Below are 17,950 nucleotides of genomic sequence, written 5' to 3'. Positions count from 1 at the left end.
TCTTCCACATATTCTCTGCTTCCTGTGTGTAATATTCCTGTTATTGATAACTGCTTTATTGAATCCTAGAGGCAGATGTCACCTGTGTTTCTATATTATATGGAAGTTGAGGTCCGACGGGTTGGTGCATAGTCCTGCCCTTCTGAGAGCAAGAAATTGAGATGAAAGCAGGGAAAACATCCGTGTGCCTATAGCTAACCCCCCCTTTCTTGTTTGAATATAGAGCAGCCATGTACATCTCCTCCCGTCCCGCAGGAGGCCAGGGCAGTGGCAGACAGATATGCAAAGGATTATTATATTTGATCAGGCTTTGAAATGGGCTGTAGATAAAGCCCTTGGTGTTTACTGGGCCATTAAACATTTATTAGCCTCTGTCCCAGTGCGTTGCTAGCACTGTAAATAACAGCTGTGATTAAAATGGAGAGTGGGGTCAGCAGTTGCCTTTTGCACTGATGTTTGTAAATGGTCATGTAATTTTAAGAGCCTGGTTGGGGGAAGTACCTGCCCACGTGCCTTGGAGAAAAGGGGCAGATGAGCTGGCAGTCTGGAGCTCCTCTTTATCACGAGGAAATGCTGAAATCTTAGGAAGTGGGAGAATTTAAACAACAATGAAAAAAGATTAGGGCCTGAGTTAGGAGTTAATTTATCCCTGCCCTTCCTAACAAAAATACTTAATGCTCTCGGATCAGGATGGCTTTGGATCTGGATTTAATTAGGTTGAAGGAGGGTTCATGCCTCTCCCCCCACACTGCCCCAAATAACCCCCCGGCCACCCCCATGCTCAGTCACGCACGCTGGGCTCGCCAAGGCTGGTTTTTTTGCTTGTCGGCATTTCCATCATCAGACTTTTATTTCTCTTTCACCCCCTCCCCAAGCTTTAATAGGGAGAGGAGAAGCATCGCCGCAGGGCTGCGACTTGGCTCGTGGGGTCTTAGCTGCAGCACCTGGTCGGATGATAGGGTTTTTGAAAGGAGGAATATGAAGGGATTACTCTATATTGCTGGGAGGCCACAGCCTGGTGATTCACACCGGAGGCAATCCCTCTGAAGTCAATGAGATTGTAAAGCGTGTAAATCAGTATGGAATTTGGCATTTTCATAGAAAAGTGGGGGATATTTGTTTTACTTGCATATAAATTACTTCTAATAAGACTCTATAGACATGAATGATCCTTCTAATCACAGCGTTGCTCCTTGCAGTCCCAAAGTTACTCCTGCTATCCTCTCATTTTAAATAATTTTTTTTAAAAAATCACTTGCGTGGGAAATATCTGTGGTTGCTGCTGGGCTGCAAAGCGTTGCTGGGAATGACTCAGGCAGAAGCGTGTCCTCGTGCGCTTGGGACCTGCGGTGTGAATGGAGAAAGGAGACGGTCTTGTTTTCACACTCTCTCATTTTGAGTCTCTGACATATTCCTGTTCCACCATTTAGATGTCATCAGGCTAAGGGATAATTAGAAGGAGCCTGTTTTGCTACAAAGCCGGATCAGGAATCCACATTGCCATGAGCAAGCCTGGGTTATTTGATGGGGAATGCAAAGCAGTGGAGTGGGCGTCCAGGGAGCATTGCTGCACCACAAGGGAGAAGATGCTCTGCTGCTTCTTCCCTGTGTCTGCAGAATATATCTCCTTTCTACAACAACTTAAATAAATTTATCGTCCCGTTCATCAAATGCAAATATAAAAGCTGTCACTGCAATACTCTGTGTTGGAGTGGGGATGTTCATTCTTTCACTGGTGATTGGCAGCCCACCAAGATGCTGAGGGGCAAACCTGGGAGCTGCTGTTGGAGCTCTTGGGCATCAGTTCTGCCACCAGCTTTGCTGCCTGGGTGCTGGTGGGTGGTTTGGGTGCAGTCCACAGCAGCTTACTCTCTATGTGATAGGGCTTTAATGCTCTAAATAAGCATTATAATAAATAGCATCAGCTTTTCACTTGCTACAGTTGAGGAGGACATTGTATTTTGCCAAGACGTTATAATATCATAGGTGGTTTTAGCTATTTGACACTTGCCTTACCTTATAAAAATGCATCTTGCCTGTTTATGTGTTGTGTGGCATGTGGAAGGTGTGACGAGCTTTGGTTGAAAATGAAATCTAAAACTGGAAGGAGCCCTGCAGAAAGTAACTGAGAAACTGAATATATATAACTGAGTAATTGAGAAAATAACCAGGTCCCATTAAGCTGGTTGTCAAGGGAATAATTCACTTGTCTCTCCCCCAACTTGATGAAATAGTTATTGTTTTCCTCTCCTCCTTACTAGCATACCCACAATTCCAGGAGAGCCACCTATCTGCTCCTGTAGGTGGTCTAACTGATACATGCCTAATTCCAGTTCAGAGCCATTTTCGTGAGCAGAACGTAGCTTTGAAATCACCATCCCCTGTGTCAGGCCTCCAGAAAAGTTTGTGCAGTTGAAAGGTCTGTCCCCTTTTTCCACTGATGCTGGCTGGCCTAACAAATGCCCCGCTCCTGCCCACAAACCTTGCCTTCTCTAGAAAAGAGAAAATAAGGTAGTTTTTAAGGCAGCGTTCTAGATTTGGATGTAAAATCTGGTGCAAATGGAGATCTTTCCAGCTTCAGGCCAAGTGATGTATGTTCCTTGTTGTCCTCTGCAAAACAGAACAGTTTAAGACTAATTTGTTGTTGTTGTTGTTCATTAGGCTCCTGGTGTAGTAGCAGACTACGTAGCCTCAGGTTCCTCTATAAATGGCCTGAGCTATGGTCTTCAGTCTTCTTCTCGAGCATTTCCATGCCTTCTGCAGGCTGGTGTACCTCCAGCTGTGTTTTAATACTTTGAGGAACTTATTTTATATGGAGTCTATGTTAGTGGCTGGGACAGTCTCAGTTATATGAGACAGTCCCAGTCATCCACAACAAAACTCAAGCAGTTGGGGCAGTAAAAAGGCTGTTTGCTTAATATGGCTGATCCATGTGAAATGACTCGCTTATCTTGGCACAAGCCATTAACTGGGTGTTTCTCTCTTACAGGGCGCATCGAGAATAATCATCAGCCTTAATAAAGATTGATTGTGTACTACCCATCGTCGTCCCGATTTGATATTAATCGGAAAAGCTTTGACCATCGCATTGGGGAGGTGAAAAGTTGAATGACCGTCCCTTTTAAGGTATAGTAGAAACATTAATGAGATGTTTGGGCTATGAAGCTAGCACTGCTGTAGCCTGCGCAAGAAAACAGCAGCCTTTGGAGGTGCTGCTTGTACAGCTTTCTCATGGATTCGCATCTCAGTCTTGCAGCATTTACATGGTGAAACCTGCGCTCCATCATTCCCCTCTGATCTTAATGAGCGTGGTCTTCTTAGACTGGAGGTTTGCCTTTGTTTTGATACAAACTTTCATGAATGCAGTATTTTCTCTTTATTTAATTGAAAGAATCTTTCATTTTTGAAACTTTCAGTTTGTGTTATGAGGCATGCAGAGTTTGGGTATCAATGTTTGCACTATTTTGAAGAGGGCTTTTCTTAAGGCTTTTTTTTTTGTGGTTATACAAACCAGTATTTGAAATATATTGACCTCTGCTGTTACCTTGGCACAGATGGTCGCATAATTCTGGCATGAGTGATTTCTTAAGGAGGGGGGAAAAAAAAACCAGAGTCTTTTTGAGGAAAGGAAGGTCATGGAGTAAGAAGGATCATTACTCAGGACATTAGTGAAAACAACATCCAGCAGGGAGTTTGTGGGCAGTTGTTCTGGTCACAGTTCTTCCCATGGTCTGACTTGGGGGAAAGATTGAGGAATGCTTTTAAAAAAAAATAATAAAATCTTACTGTAAGATTTCTTGTTCGGTATTTCAAAGGACTCATTCCAGCCCAAATGGATTTGATGCTAGGATGGTATTGCTAGAGTGGCAAATTGAGATGTGTGTGTGAAACCTGGTGATTTTTATAAACGAGATCTGTTTTTTAAAGCATTTCTTGTTGCTGTGGCTTTCACAGATTCACCCTGTCTGGAGATGAAGTTTGTATATGTGGTTTGATATTTCTTTAAAGCTTGCACATAGGGTCCTGCTGACAGTGTGTGCTTCACAAGCTTGACCAATTTATGGTTTCACATAAAAATTCTTTGAACTCTTTGCAAACCTGATGCGATACCTCTGTGCCAAATTGAAGTCAATCATAACTTTTATGGATGACTAAATACTTCCCTTTGAATTTGTGTGATACTTAGCAATGTGTTTCAGGTCTGTTAGTGGGTGTGTATGTACGTACTTAACTGAATTTCATGTTGTGTTTTGCTACGTGTATTTGTTAGTCTGCTTGGCTCGCTTTTTGATTTGGGGAAAACTCCTATTGAGGTCAACAGCTGAATTAATTCCACTAATTTACTGAGAAGTGGCCAGCTGTTCTAGAAGGGCTTTGTCTTTGGTGCATGCTTTCTCCATAGCTGGTCCCAGAAAAGGATTAAGTTCAATGAGACTAAAGTTAGAGACACGTAAGAAATTTGCCTATGATGCACACCGTAAACGTTAATAGCCTAAACTCCGTTTGTTATTCATTTTTTGCTTGTATAAGAAAAGCCTTTTTAGAGAAGCAAGAGACTGATGAGTATGTTCAAATATCTGCTAAAATAATGCAGGTCCTATCGTAATCCAGTGGATACATAGGACAAAGATGCTACCCGCACTCAGGCAGTAGCTTTCTCAAAAAAGCCCATGGTCTGGATGTGGCTATCAAGGCTTCTTAGCTGTTTGGGGTTGGAAGCTGGCAATTCAGTCGCCAGCTGGAATCCTAAAGCCACTTGGGTCAGCAGGATGTGCCTGAACTCGCCTGAAGAGGAGTGGCCATGGGCTGATGCATTGCTGTGGCCAGTGCTGTCTGATTTGACTGACCAACGTAAATGGTCTCAACAAAATTGTTTGCATGAGAGTGGTTTGTCTTGCATGATGAAGCTAGATGTGGATGTGACTGTCAGCTGGAGTGAAATAGTCCAACAGCACTTCCCTTCTGCAGCAAAATCCTTTTGGAATAAGACGGCAAGGTCCACAGCTAAGGTGATGGACTGGCTCTGCTGTTTCAGGTAGTGTGGGCTGCTAGGCAAGATGCAGAGCTGGACGTTGGGGTGCCAGAGTTGTATGTCATACTGTGCTGTGAGCCTCTTGACTCTTGTGGGCCACTGGAAAGAGGTTTTGGGACGAGTAGATTTTCTCTCTAAAAATGGGGTCATGAAATAGCCGATGTCAGCTGGAAGGGCTTGAGCAACCTTTTATGCTTTTATGGGTTCCTTTTTAAAGTGTTTCGTTATATATCACTTATTGATTCATGTCACAGGTCCAAAGCATTCAGATTTGATTATGTGGGAGAAAACTAATGCATGAAGTCTATACAAAGCTGTCCACTCCCCTGTATTGCTAGATTTCTGGGCTTTGTTTTCACTGGTCACATTCACTTGTCACAAGTTACTGTCCTCTTTTTGTCAGCCATTTCAGCAATATCACTCCTTTATCCTAGCTCAGACTTAGCACAGGGTATAATGCTGGCAAACCAGGGAGCTTGCATTTGCAGAACGCAGGTAAGAAGACTTCGAAGTTTAGATCTGAAACCTCGATTACATCCTAAAAGGTTCTACATGTGTAATTGGAAACCTTGGGATCCCAGACATCGTAGTGCTCCCAGGTCTGGTGGCACCTCTGAGTAGAGGTGGCAGTGGTCTCAAATCAAAACTGGCTGAACGGAAAACACTACGTTACTGGAGGAGGGGAAGGAGGGTAGGAGGTAGAAACAGACCCACTAGCAAACACTTGCCACGTCTCTCAAAGAGCACAAGTAGGAGTCATAGAATATTTGGGTTGGAAGGGACCTTTAAAAGTCATCTAGTCCAACCTCCCTGCAATGAGCAGGGACATCTAGATCAGGTTGCTCAGAGCCCCATCCAACCTGACCTTTCCTAGCCAGGGATGATTGCACTGGCTCGTTATTACCTGATCTTCCAGGGCTTCAGTGTCTGTTGCAGCTTACCCTACTGGATAGGACAGTTTCACCAAGCTACAGTTGAGTTAGCTCAGGCTTTTCCACCATAATTATTTTCATCGTCCCAACAGGTTTACAGGAAGGGTAGGGGGTAAATGTCCCCGACAACATGCAAAACTTGCAATGAGAACAAGGGCGGGCTCATCTTCTCCCTGAGCCTTAGGGCACCAGGCTTGCCATAGGCAAGCCTTAGGCTTGTGTAAACAGTTGTGTTTAGAGGAATCGAGGGCATTGTTTGGAAACACTGTGCTGTTTCAGTGCTATGCTAGCAGTAAAGGATGTGGCATGGGGGTGGCTTCGTAGGAAATTCAGCTTTCAAAATCTGCAGAGAAGCCGCTGCTGCACACAGCGGCTGCAATCCTAGCAGCAGGTCGGAAGCTGCGTTTTTGGGATTTCTGCCAAGAGACGTTTCTTGGAAACTCTTCCGTGTGCAGTGCGAACAGCAGGACGGGAGGTCTTGATTTGAACTCTAGATGATAAAACCACTGAGGTTTTGGCAGGGCTGCGTGTTTAGATGCCTTGTTCTTGGCCTTTCTCGTTTGGGTGTATAGGTGAACCCCTGCCTGGTCTGGCTCAGAAACTTCCATCTGACTTTGCAGCAAGCTGAATTTTCTACTGAAAAGGAAAGCTTTTTGAGAGTGAAACAACCGTCTATTTTTTTGGATGGAATTCTCCAACCCATTGGCTACACTCAGTCTATTTTTCTGAATCAAACTAGTACTGAACCTACCATGCAGGGTCATAAATTTTTCTTAAAGCTGACATTCTTCTTCCATGTTTGCTCTCGCTGACATGCAGTCTTGCTGCTTGCATTACCTCTTGGCCCATAAGAGAGAATGGTAGTGTAGATCACCTGCCTGTGACTCACTGAGACCCTTGATTGACTAAAAACTTTTTTTTTTCTGGTAAATCTCATTTTTGGCAGAAGGGGGGATGAATGAATAGGTATATAATGTCTGACTAGATCCAGCACTGATTTCTTCAGTAGGAATCTATAAGCGCTGCTGCAGTGGAAGCAACACTGATCATTATTATTTGTCTTTAAATTCCACCAAAATATTCTCAGTTCCCAGTGATGCAGAGATTTAGAGGCTCACAACATATGGCAAGATACAGAGGGTGGAGGGGGAACTTGCTTGCTGCAGTTCCTGGAAGGTGAGTTATATGCTCACATCTTGGGGCGTAGCATCACGCAGAGAGCAGCAACATTTGGAGATTTGGTTTCTGGTGCCCCAACTGCTGCCAGGGAACTTCAGAAGAATAAATGGAAAATGGACGGAGCTGTGAATGTAGCCTGGAGTGTCAATTAGTCTTTAGCCCAGGTCAGACTTTCCTCGGTCTTTTTTCTGTATACATTCTCCATCACTTTCTCCAAATCCTGTCCTTCTGTTTTTCAGGAAACTTTAAAATTTATGTGGAGAAGGGAAGAAAATCTCTTCCTTACTGCAAGGGCCAGGTCAGCATCTTTTTTTGAAAACCCTGTGAGAGCTATTTGTCAGAAAACACTGGGGGAAGCCGAGAGCTGAGCCTAGCAGAGCCAAGCTGAGCTTGAATACTCCCTTGATTTGAGCTCATCTGTATCAGCAACGTGCGATGGGAGCAGAAATCTTTTTATTGGTGACTGTACAGGATAAGAAGGAGAATTTCCTAAAGGTTAGGCTTCCTCCCTAAGTTTTGTTCTCCAAGGAGGCCCTGAGAAAAGCAGATACATGGGGAAGTTGGTAACTCCAGACAAGTATGTGCATGCACCAGTGTGCATACCCACGTGTATGTACATGGAGTGCTTTCCCAAATAGCCTAGAACCTGAGAAAATGGAGATAAAATCAAAAGACAATTGAAGATAATTATGCTTTCAAGGCAATTGGAGATTGGTTGAAATCTTGTGGGATTTCTGAGACCTCCCAGTGCAATTTGAGGCTGAGTGTGGGGAGGAAGGTTTGGTTGCTGTGGTCATTAGTGTCTCAGTTCTGAGTGTCACCTATTGCTGGTGTCATATGATGACGGCTTTTGGGTTATGGATGATACAGATGTCACCACTGAAACACAGTTATCTTTGCATTGCAAATTCTTCTTTATGTCACTTGTCTGTGTGCTATATGTATCCTTTCATGGTGAAGGAAGTCTACCCTTGCTCGTTAAACTGCACAGCACAAATTTGGATTCAGTATAAGTTTTGATTTTAGATTAAAAAGCAAGAAAAAAAGCATTTTGACATGTGACTGAACTTTGTTGTTGTTCTTCGACCCGTGTACTTTCCCCTTTCTTTTCATCCTCACCACAATCTGGCCTGCATTTTGTGTTTTGGGCAATGGTGAGGTTGCTAGCCTGACTTTGAATTTAATGAACTTTTCCAAAGAGCCTTCAGAAAAAGCCACATTCCGAGAAGTCCTCTTTGGTTTTCAGAGGAATTGGGATATGAGAACTCTTAAAAATGCCAGATGTCAGACTCGTAGGGGTTTACAGGTGAGCTGGTCTGGAGCAACCGAGTTAGAAATCAACCATGATAGTTAAATGTCTTGCTTCCTACGATGTAAGCTTCAGAAACAAAAGGAAGAGCCTTGCTTTAACTCTAGAAGAACCAAAGTCTTTAGGGATCTAGTAATGGGAGATCACAAAATAAACAGAACTGTATGGGACAGTATTTCTTGCAGTGCCCTTCTGCGTCTGTGTGAATTTAGGCCAAGAAGTGCTCCAATAAGTTCAGAATTTTGCCTGACCTAACCTTTGGGTCTACAAACACGTTGTAAGGAAGTACCGTCAAATGCTTTATTACGTGAAATTGCACTGCACATTTTCTGGTATGTTCATGTGAGTATTTGTTCAGAATCATATTTTGCCAGTAGAAGCACATGATACTATTAAAAAGATAACACGTACTTGTTTTTATTCACTTAAGATGGAAGATCTTTCTTCAAAGAATCATGAATAAAACAAGACAGTGCCTCATAGCAGGTATTAAGGAAAAAATAATGATAAAGGTCTTTGGAATGGGCCTTCCCTCTGGCATCTTCACTCAGGTTCTACAATCAGTAAGTCAAAGGAGGTTTTGTGGAAAGGAGAGGTGAGATGCAGGAGTTGATATGACTTCCCCAAGGGTGAGAACTTCTAGAGCTGGGACCCAAACATTAATCTCTTTAATTCCAGCTCAACACTTCACTATGGGATCATTATTCTATTTGATTAGTCTCTGCAATGCCTTTAAAGCCTCTAAAGCCGTAATGCTACATATGCATTGAAGAATCCTACTGCAAGTCCTCATTTGAGTATCTAGGAGCCTTTTGCTATCCCTGACACCTTTTTGCTTAAACTTTGAGTACAAGGAACTATTCCCTCGCGTTGGTTGGTCTTACTCTGATCTGATCATCAGGGCTGATGTATTGCTAGTGTTCATTGGGGAACATTGTTTTCAACAGAGACAAAGAGTTCTTAGTGCAAAAATTAGCTAAAATGCTGATATTTGATAGGTACAGGTACAACTGTAGTGATGACAATGTCATTCATAGTTTTCATATAACGATGAGTAAAGCGTTGCATTCTTAAGGTTAATTTCCTAAAGATAGGAGAGCAGTGACAGGATACAGTCTGCATTTATCAGCCCCTCCATCTCAAGTAACCTTTTGAACCATTGAGCAATTTCAGCCATGTTTGAGAAACTTCAAAGTCTTCAAATGTTGCAAGTTCTGTGAAAACTGAGTAGCAGGGAAATTGAGTGGAGAGCTCGTAAGACTTCCCAGGCTTGATGGAAAGTCTGCAGTATAAATTCGCTTCTTACGTAATCCATATTTGATTTGTAGGATGACGCCAGCTCCTCAACTGAGGTCATGGTATTACCAAAGCCTCACGTGTGATACTGGGCAGTCATTTTGACCCTCTACCACATTATCCCTTATTCTACGTACAGATGACTTCATCTCTGTTCACTCGGAGGCATGTGCTCCTTCTTTTACAGGCATTAACAGATTTACCAGCAGCACCTCACACATCTAAAATGCTGTGTAAATGCCGTCAGCGCCCCATGCCTGGAGACCCGCGAGTATCTAATGCATCATGTTGCATACTGTGAAATTAAAGATTCAGCCCCACTTTAATGCTTTAGCGCTGTAAGCGGCAGAACTAATGTAGCTCAGCATACTAATGAGGGAGGTATTTATCGTTAAGTGCCGAGCCGTTAGAGAATGGCCAGCATTCAGCTTCACCCTTGAAACCTTTCTGGGAGACTGGTCTTCCTCTCGGGCTGAGCCTTGCAGGGTTCTCTGCAAACAACCAGCATCGCAGCTAGAGCACAACTGCCAGTGGCAGGAGAAAAAGGCCAGCTTGATGACTTTCAGGGAAATAGCCCAGAAAAGGAAATCCTCTATATAATTTATAAAAGACCTTACATAAGGAAGGAGGAGGGATTGATGTCGAAAGGATTGTTCTTCCTGGGGGGAAAATGAAGATGAAACTGAGAAGAGACCTAAGCCGGCAGGTTACCACAGGGATAAAAGTGGATGCTAACAGCTTACAGTATCAGTTAGGGGCATCAAAAATGTTGGTATTTTCATTTTGGAGAACCCCTTTTCCAGCACTGTCTGTTTGGGTCACTACCATCTGCTAATTTTAATTGGAAAATAGCAGTATGAGTGAAAGTGTTGCTTTTAACCTTCTCTAAGCTTGGTAGAAAAGCATTTAGAGCTAAAAGCTAATATTGGTGTTACCTGGAAATACAGAATGGAGAAGGCTTCATTGAGATGAAAGACCACTTTATAAAGGCAGGACTTCAAAAACCAGTGGGTTTGTCAGGTACTACATCATTAGGGGCTCACTGGAAGGAAGGTATCATTTAAACTCCTCAAGTTTGTAATCTGGGCAGTTTGAGTTCTTTATCTAGAAAGGGGTGGGGGAATATTTGGGAGAATTTTGCTTGCAAGGATGGTTTCCACTAGGAGGGGAAAATGCCATGGACAGAGCACTCATCCAAGAGGGTGTGGTGGTTTCTGTGAATTTGAGTAATTTCACACCAGTCCCTGGAGGCTGTCCAGGTTCGAAATGGCAAACCTCTGAATTATGTGTGATGTAATAGCCAAATTACGTAAAACCAAAATGGTCTCCTGAATATCTGTCCTCTTGTATTGGATGGATGGTCTCTAAGAGCAAAGATGATTTTAGTTTAGGCACCCTTAGCTGTGAAATGTGCATCAAAAATCCCAAACACGCAAATTCTGCTCTAATTGCTTGACAACTCCTCATCTAGCTTGTATATCCCCAGGATGATCTTGATTTATTTCCATCAAGAACGTGAAATTCCTGCTGAACCACGTGGTGCAGAACTTGGAGCAGTGCGTTGACACGGTGTTGATTGGGAACCCAAAGCATTTTATGAACCTGATGGGAAATTATAGCAAACAAGGGCTGTTGGCAACCAACTTCCAAACCTAAATCCTCTATGAGCACAATACACTACAATTATAGCAGCTTTCCCGGGTCAGGAAACAAATGCTGTGACTGCTGTATTCCTGTGTGTGATATTTATGACACACAATGTTATCTTTGTAATTGTTACGTATGCTTTTATGTAGTGCAATTAGGGTGGGGCTGAGGTTAATGGTAATGTTAATCGTTTTCATGTTCTTAATATAAACCCTGAATGCTGTCGTTCAGTAGGGAGTGAGTAAGAAAAATTATTCATGCTATTGTACTGCTGTCACATCGGTGGTGTAGGGAGATGGCTACAGCACAGCCTAAATCAGCCACGATCACCCTAGTCTTGGTTTTACCTGCTGAAAAGCTCATTCACTTAAGCTTTGGCATTTTCTCCTGCTTATACCACGTTCGAAAGTCCTGGCGGTCTTAATGGATGGACTTGCTCTGAAACCAAACCCTGCACTTGGAGGGGTGTCTGTCTGTATAGACTCCCACCCAGCTGAACTTCAGCTGAGGGAAAGAAAGTATTTACAATATACTTGTTCAGACAAACTCATCTCTGACATAATGACTTTCAATCACCCTAAATTCTCTTTTCTGAAATGTATTCTGGAAGTGCAGTGGAAACTAGTGGAGAGTCCATGGGTATGTGGTTATAGGGATTTTTTCTTCCACACTAACTTCCAGGAGTTGGGATGTGTCTGGCTACAGATTTTATACAAAATACCATACTCAAAATATCAAAAAATAACAAAAACTTAAGAAAAACACCACAACACCCAAACCTCCTCAAATTGTTTTGTTTAGTGACCACTCCTAAAATACTTTTGCTCACCAAAGTTATGGAAATAGGCACCCCATGCATTCTGAGTATTCTTTGAGGGGGATAGCTCAATGAAAATGAAAAAAATATAGGAGATTGGCTTTTTTTTTTTTTTTTTTAATTCTGCAGTGTCTAGTGAGAGTAGCCAAAGGTGAGCAGAATTACTGCTATCTCCAGGACCAGGTCCTGCTGCTGCTGGTAGATCTCATGGGGCTGTTCTGTTGTAGCCTTTATCAGAGGGGAAGTTAAAATGCTGGGGTCCTTAGCTTCCTAACGGGTTGAAGTGCATCTTTTTGCACCAATTTAAAGTTAAAAAGATGTTAAGTGCCAGTTTCTTTTTCTAGAAACTGAAATGTCGCAGCCATCTTCGGGTAGTTACAGAAGAAACACACGCAACCATTTTGCTGAGGATCAAACTTTTTTTTTTTTTTTTTTTTTTTAGATGATGTGCTCAGTTCAAAAATAAAAAGCTTATTTGCTAAAGACCATTTGCTTTTGCTGCAACCAAACCCGAAGAGGCTGTGCTCAGGAAGCACCAGAGGGCTGGCTTAATTTTATAAGAAAAAAAAACTTCTGAGAGTGCTCTTCATGTTGTACTTCCTCAGTTCAGGACTCCAAGTCTTTCACAAAACTGAGAAGCATCCCATGGGGCCACAGCCATCCCAGGGTGGTGGATTGAATGACTTAAGTATCTTTTTTTGGTCTGATTTGTGACTGTAGCTTTAATTTATTGCCTCCTCTGTAAACCACAGATATGTTTGTTATTTGCAATTACATGGTAAAAAAAAAGAAAAAGCTTTATTTGGATTTTTAAGTCATTCTTTCTCTTTGCCTTGGCGTTTGTTGCAATGAAATCCTTTTATGAAGCTTGTGGAGAGAGCTGGGTTGAAACAGCTTCTCAACAGGACACATGATGGGTAGCAGTGGTGCACGCCCAGGGAAAGATAAGAATGAAGGTTTTATGCCTTCATCGAAACTGGTTAGTGCAACACTCACCCAAGTCAATTTTGTATGTTGAATATTTTAAAATTGTAGCTTTTTTTTTTACCCTAGAAACCCTTCTATCTTCAATTTAGACTACCTACAGGAGTTGAACTTCAATTTCTCTTTCTAAAAAAATATCCCCATGATGGGCATTTCATGGTCTGATGGTGATGGTGATGGTGACCATATGCACACACCTCGATTCAGCAACAAGCCTGCTTGTTTGTGTCTTAAGACAACTTTACAATGTTTACACTGAAATTTTCCTGCATGTTTAATAGTTTCTCTGTTTTACTTAAATGAATCTGATAGATTAAATTTTCATTTTCAGAGTGGGGAGAAACTTGTTGTCCAAATCCAGTGATTAGTGATAAAACATTTTCAACAAATTTAGCAAATGGTCTTTCAAGTTGGTTTCTAATCCATCAATTTCTTACAAAAGCAGAAAGCTGCATATTACCTGGGTGGTTTCCATAAGTGCATGAAGCATATGTGAGAGGTTGTTTGATGCCTAAAGAAGATGCAATATTTTGTTTAACCAAAAAGCTTTGTTCTCTTTTGTCCGGAGGAGGGCCACAAAAATGATCAGAGGAATAGAACACCTCTCCTACGAGGACAGGCTGAGAGAGTTGGGGTTGTTCAGCCTGGAGAAGAGAAGGCTCCGGGGAGACCTTATTGCAGCCTTTCAATACTTAAAGGGGGCTTAGAAGAAAGATGGGGACGGACTTTTTAGTAGGGCCTGTTGCAATAGGACAAGAGATAATATTTTTAAACCGAAAGAGTGTAGACTCAGAGTAGATATAAGGAAGAAATGTTTTACGATGAGGGTGTTCTGAAGATAGTAGTTATCAACCACAGCTTTCAAGTGGTGCTGATTTCAGGTAGGTCTGCTGTCTGGACTGTGGTGGAGAATGCATCTCATCCATGGTGTGGTGGAGTCATAGGCTCAGTGCATGTAGCAACTGGATATGAAAAGTGAAAAAATTAGATTATTCATTAATATTTTACTAAATTTAAAAAATGTAGCCCAATGATTGCTTTCCTATAATTACTTTCTGTCTGCATGAAAATAACATATGCCAACATGAACCCCAGTGGCAATGGGGGAAGAACTGAGTGGGAGAAAATGAAGTTCTCCCTTGATCAATATTACATCAGCTCAATAATAATATTTTGGTTAGGAAAAGTATTGCACTGTGCCCCCAAAGAGGCACAGGCTTCCTTGTGTTTTCTGTGCCATCTAGAGTTGTTTGAGGAAGGTTGAATACTGCATGGCTTAAAAATACCAAACCACTAAGACCTCAGGAGGAAAGGATCATCTTTTAAAAACTCTGTCATCTGCTTTAAATGCCTCTTATTTCTCCAGCCTGAGTGCCTGGAAGGAAGCTGGGAGCTCTTCACTATTAAGTGATATTGCTGCCTCTAGCTTGCTCTGGCCACCTTTCATGTAGGAGAGGACAACTTGTGAGCAGGGTCAAATGTATCAGAAGTTCCTTCAGTTAAAGGATCATCAACACCAGAGGTCAGGGTAGTCTTGGGGCTGCAGCCACAGCTGCTGCTCACGTTTCTATTTGTCCTGGGCATGGAGATGATGTGGTTTCAGTCACAGAATCAGAGGATGGTTTGGGTTGGAAGGGACCTTTAAAGGTCACCTAGCCCAACCCCCCTGCAATGAGCAGGGACATCTTCAACTCGATCAGGTTGCTCCGAGCCCCGTCCAGCCTGACCTTGAATGTTCCCAGGGATGGGGCATCGACCACCTCTGTGGGCAACCTGTGCCAGTGCCTCACCACCCTCATCGTAAAATATTTCTTCCTTATATCTACTCTGAGTCTACACTCTTTCAGTTTAAAAATATTATCTCTTGTCCTATTGCAACAGGCCCTACTAAAAAGTCTGTCCCCATCTTTCTTCTAAGCCCCCTTTAAGTATTGAAAGGCTGCAGTAAGGTCTCCCTGGAGCATTCTCTTCTCCAGGCTGAACAACCCCAACTCTCTCAGCCTCTCCTCCCAGGAGAGGTGTTCCATCCCTCTGATCATCTTTGTGTCCCTCCTCTGGACCTGCTCGGCAGGTCCATGTCTTTCTTCTGCTGGGGACCCCAGAGCTGGATGCAGTACTGCAGGTGGGGTCTCATGAGAGTGGAGTATATGAGGAGAATTACCTCCCTCAACCTGCTGGCCACAGTTCTCGTTAGGCATCCCAGCCATCATTGTGTGTCCTCAATCCTGTCTTCACCCCAGCTGGGAGCTCTGCTCAGAGCGACGTATGGTGGAAAGTAGAGGAAAGCAGTTTTCCCCTGGTTTTACCCCCTGGGACATGGGTTGGATGGAAGCATTCAGGGGCAGCCTGTTCAGGGCTCTGCAGACCATCTCACTGAGGATGACAGACCCTCTGCCCTGCTGCTGCAACACATGCCTTGAGGGTTGCCTCTCACCCCTGCGCTTGTATCAGTTTGAGTGCAGCAGCACCCAGGCCTTCGCCTTCAGACAGAATGGGGCCCCATGGCAGTAATTTTTTATTTTTTTAGTGGGGAGACTAATTGCTTTTCCAAAACTGCCATTGTTTCAACATCTAAGCACAACCCTCTAATTCGCAGCTTTGGGGTCTGACCTGAATTAATGAACTTAGCCCAGGCTTCCTTCTACCACACTGCTGTTAAATGAGAGATGATCTGACTACCTCAAAGGAGATGCGCAGTGTGTAATAGGTGGTAGGTGAGAGCGACGGGGTGCAGGTCCTTTGTACCTCTCAGCCCTTCCCTGACCACACTCCGCATGCTCCCTGCCTGCTGCAGAGAGCTGCCGTCTGGTGTTGAAAGCCTTTCTCTTCATCTCTCCATCCCACGGCTCAGGAGGCAGCGGTACCTAATGGGTACAGCACGGTGGGTTGTGGCACCTTGCCACCAGCCTCACTGATGATCTCAGTAAAGTCCGTCTCCCTGCTGCTGCTGTTTAAAATTGAGAATAAAAGGCAGTATCTTAAAAAAAGAAAGTTCTGAGGGTGATGCTTGGATGTAGCTCTCTTTGTTATAGGTGTTGATATTATATCTCTCGAAGCTGTATGTACTCCTGATGCCTTTCTTATCCTCTGAAGTCTAAAGGCTTTTGTGCAGCATTTAGCAAAGGACTGCAACATGCAAGTCTTTTGGCAGCATGGGTTTCCGGTTATTATGCAGTTAATCGTCAGGCTAGAGCTAAAGGAAAAGAGAAACCCTTTGCTCAAAAAATGGGTGGAAAAGGGATCAAGTTTTGCATATATCAAGAGATTTATGCAGCAGTGTGGTGTCATCACTGGAAAAATTCATGGGCACCTCAGAGGTAACGGGAACAGGAGTGCTGAGCAGCATAAGACTGTATTTAGAAAAAAAAAGTTTGCCTTTGCCTTTTTTTTTTTGGATGTTAGAGAAAATTGTGTGGGCAGAAGTAGTGGTAGAGTCTGCGCACCTATATCAGGAAAGCTTCTAATAGGTTTCATCAAATATTTTCACAGTGAATTGAGATCGTGGGGGAGATAAAATGGTACAGCTCTCAAAATGCCCAGAGGTTCCCTTGCGAAGGGTGGTAAACTGGATTTCTGGGCTTTGAGGGAGCAGCCGTGGGGGAGTTATCAGGAAGCTGAAGCGATAAATCCAGGATTACTGCTCAGATGTTTGCTGATGGTAAACAGACCCGTGAGATGTGCAACGGCAGCTGGAAAAGCTGTGAGCGCCGATGCTGAATACGGTGCAAATATCCACGAATTGGTTAAAAAAACCTCAAACCCTCAGTGCTTAAACTAGTTCTGCAGGCAGAAGAGGTGGATATGCCAAAACTGGGAGGAGCTTTGATACCCGGCGATGAAAAGCTGTTTCCTGAGTCGGAGGCTGGAAGGATGGATCCTGTAGGTTAGAGTAACATGGGGACGCTGACTTTCCTATCGCTAACTGCATTCCCTTTTTGCTGGGCGATATTTATTATTTCACTTGGGTTATAACTTCCTCGTCGGAGCACGGGGGTGTGGGAGAGGGAAGGAAATGACACTTGCTTTCTTTGCAGGACGTTTCGAAGATCTGCAGATTAAAGGCTGGCTGTAAGAGCTAGGTGTTACCGGAGACGGTAGAAATAACGCGCTTCAGAGAAAATTCTTGCAGGTACGTCGGGTGAAGTAACCTGAAACCTGGCATTCGGGGTGCGGCAGAGGAAGATTGCAACCCGTCCAGTTTTGCTTTGTAACGTAACACACCATGGAAAAGGGCCTGTTGCTTTTTTTTAACTTTTTTTTTTTTTTTTTTTAAACTTGCCATGGCTCAGTGGTTTTTGGGTGCTCCCAAGCTCTTGCTCCTGCGTGGTGGGAGTTGAAGGTAGCTGTGCTTTGTTTGCATGGTTGCCTCCAGAGCCCTTTTTCCCTTCACACAGTCGCAATCAGGCAGGAAACGGGTTTCTTGTCTGCTGAGCCAACCCGGTTTTCTTGACAGCGAAAGCTCCCTCCTTGCTTTCTCCCTGGGTCCTGCTGGGAAGGTCTCCAGCTCTGCTCGCCCCCACGCTTCTCCATGCAATTCCTCTTGAGCAATATTGAGCCAAAGCTTTCGGTCACTTAGCCTCACCTGCCTCTGTACAATGCTCCTTGTAGTTTTTCTACCTTACACCCCCCCAAAAAATCAAGCACCCTTGCCTGCTTCATTTCATATCATTGTATAAAATGTGGCTGTCACACCCACCGGCTTCCTTTTAGGTTTTAGCCGGCGCTGGACTCCAGGCGCTTTGAATAAAGCGTTT

The 17,950-nt window shown here is 43.5% G+C and overlaps 1 protein-coding gene across 7 annotated transcripts in view; it reads left to right on the top strand.

Annotated features, from left to right (window-relative positions):
- PTPRA (protein tyrosine phosphatase receptor type A) overlaps nt 1-17,950 on the top strand; it is a 129,505-nt gene that overhangs the window by 24,927 nt on the left and 86,628 nt on the right. For 4 of the 7 annotated variants that reach the window (XM_075045840.1, XM_075045919.1, XM_075046349.1 and 1 more), the window contains exon 2: nt 2,990-3,126. In XM_075045840.1, the coding sequence (XP_074901941.1) occupies nt 3,109-3,126 (18 nt within the window). In that variant the 5' untranslated portion in view covers nt 2,990-3,108. Of the gene's footprint in view, nt 1-2,989; nt 3,127-17,230; nt 17,326-17,950 lie in introns of all 7 variants that reach the window. The other 3 variants (XM_075046106.1, XM_075046012.1, XM_075046276.1) reach the window with 1 other exon arrangement.

Source organism: Buteo buteo, chromosome 1 (genome assembly GCF_964188355.1).
Source record: "Buteo buteo chromosome 1, bButBut1.hap1.1, whole genome shotgun sequence".
NCBI lineage: Eukaryota > Metazoa > Chordata > Aves > Accipitriformes > Accipitridae > Buteo > Buteo buteo.
The sequence above is the reverse complement of the archived record's forward strand: the minus strand, read 5'-3'. Positions and strand labels throughout refer to the sequence as shown.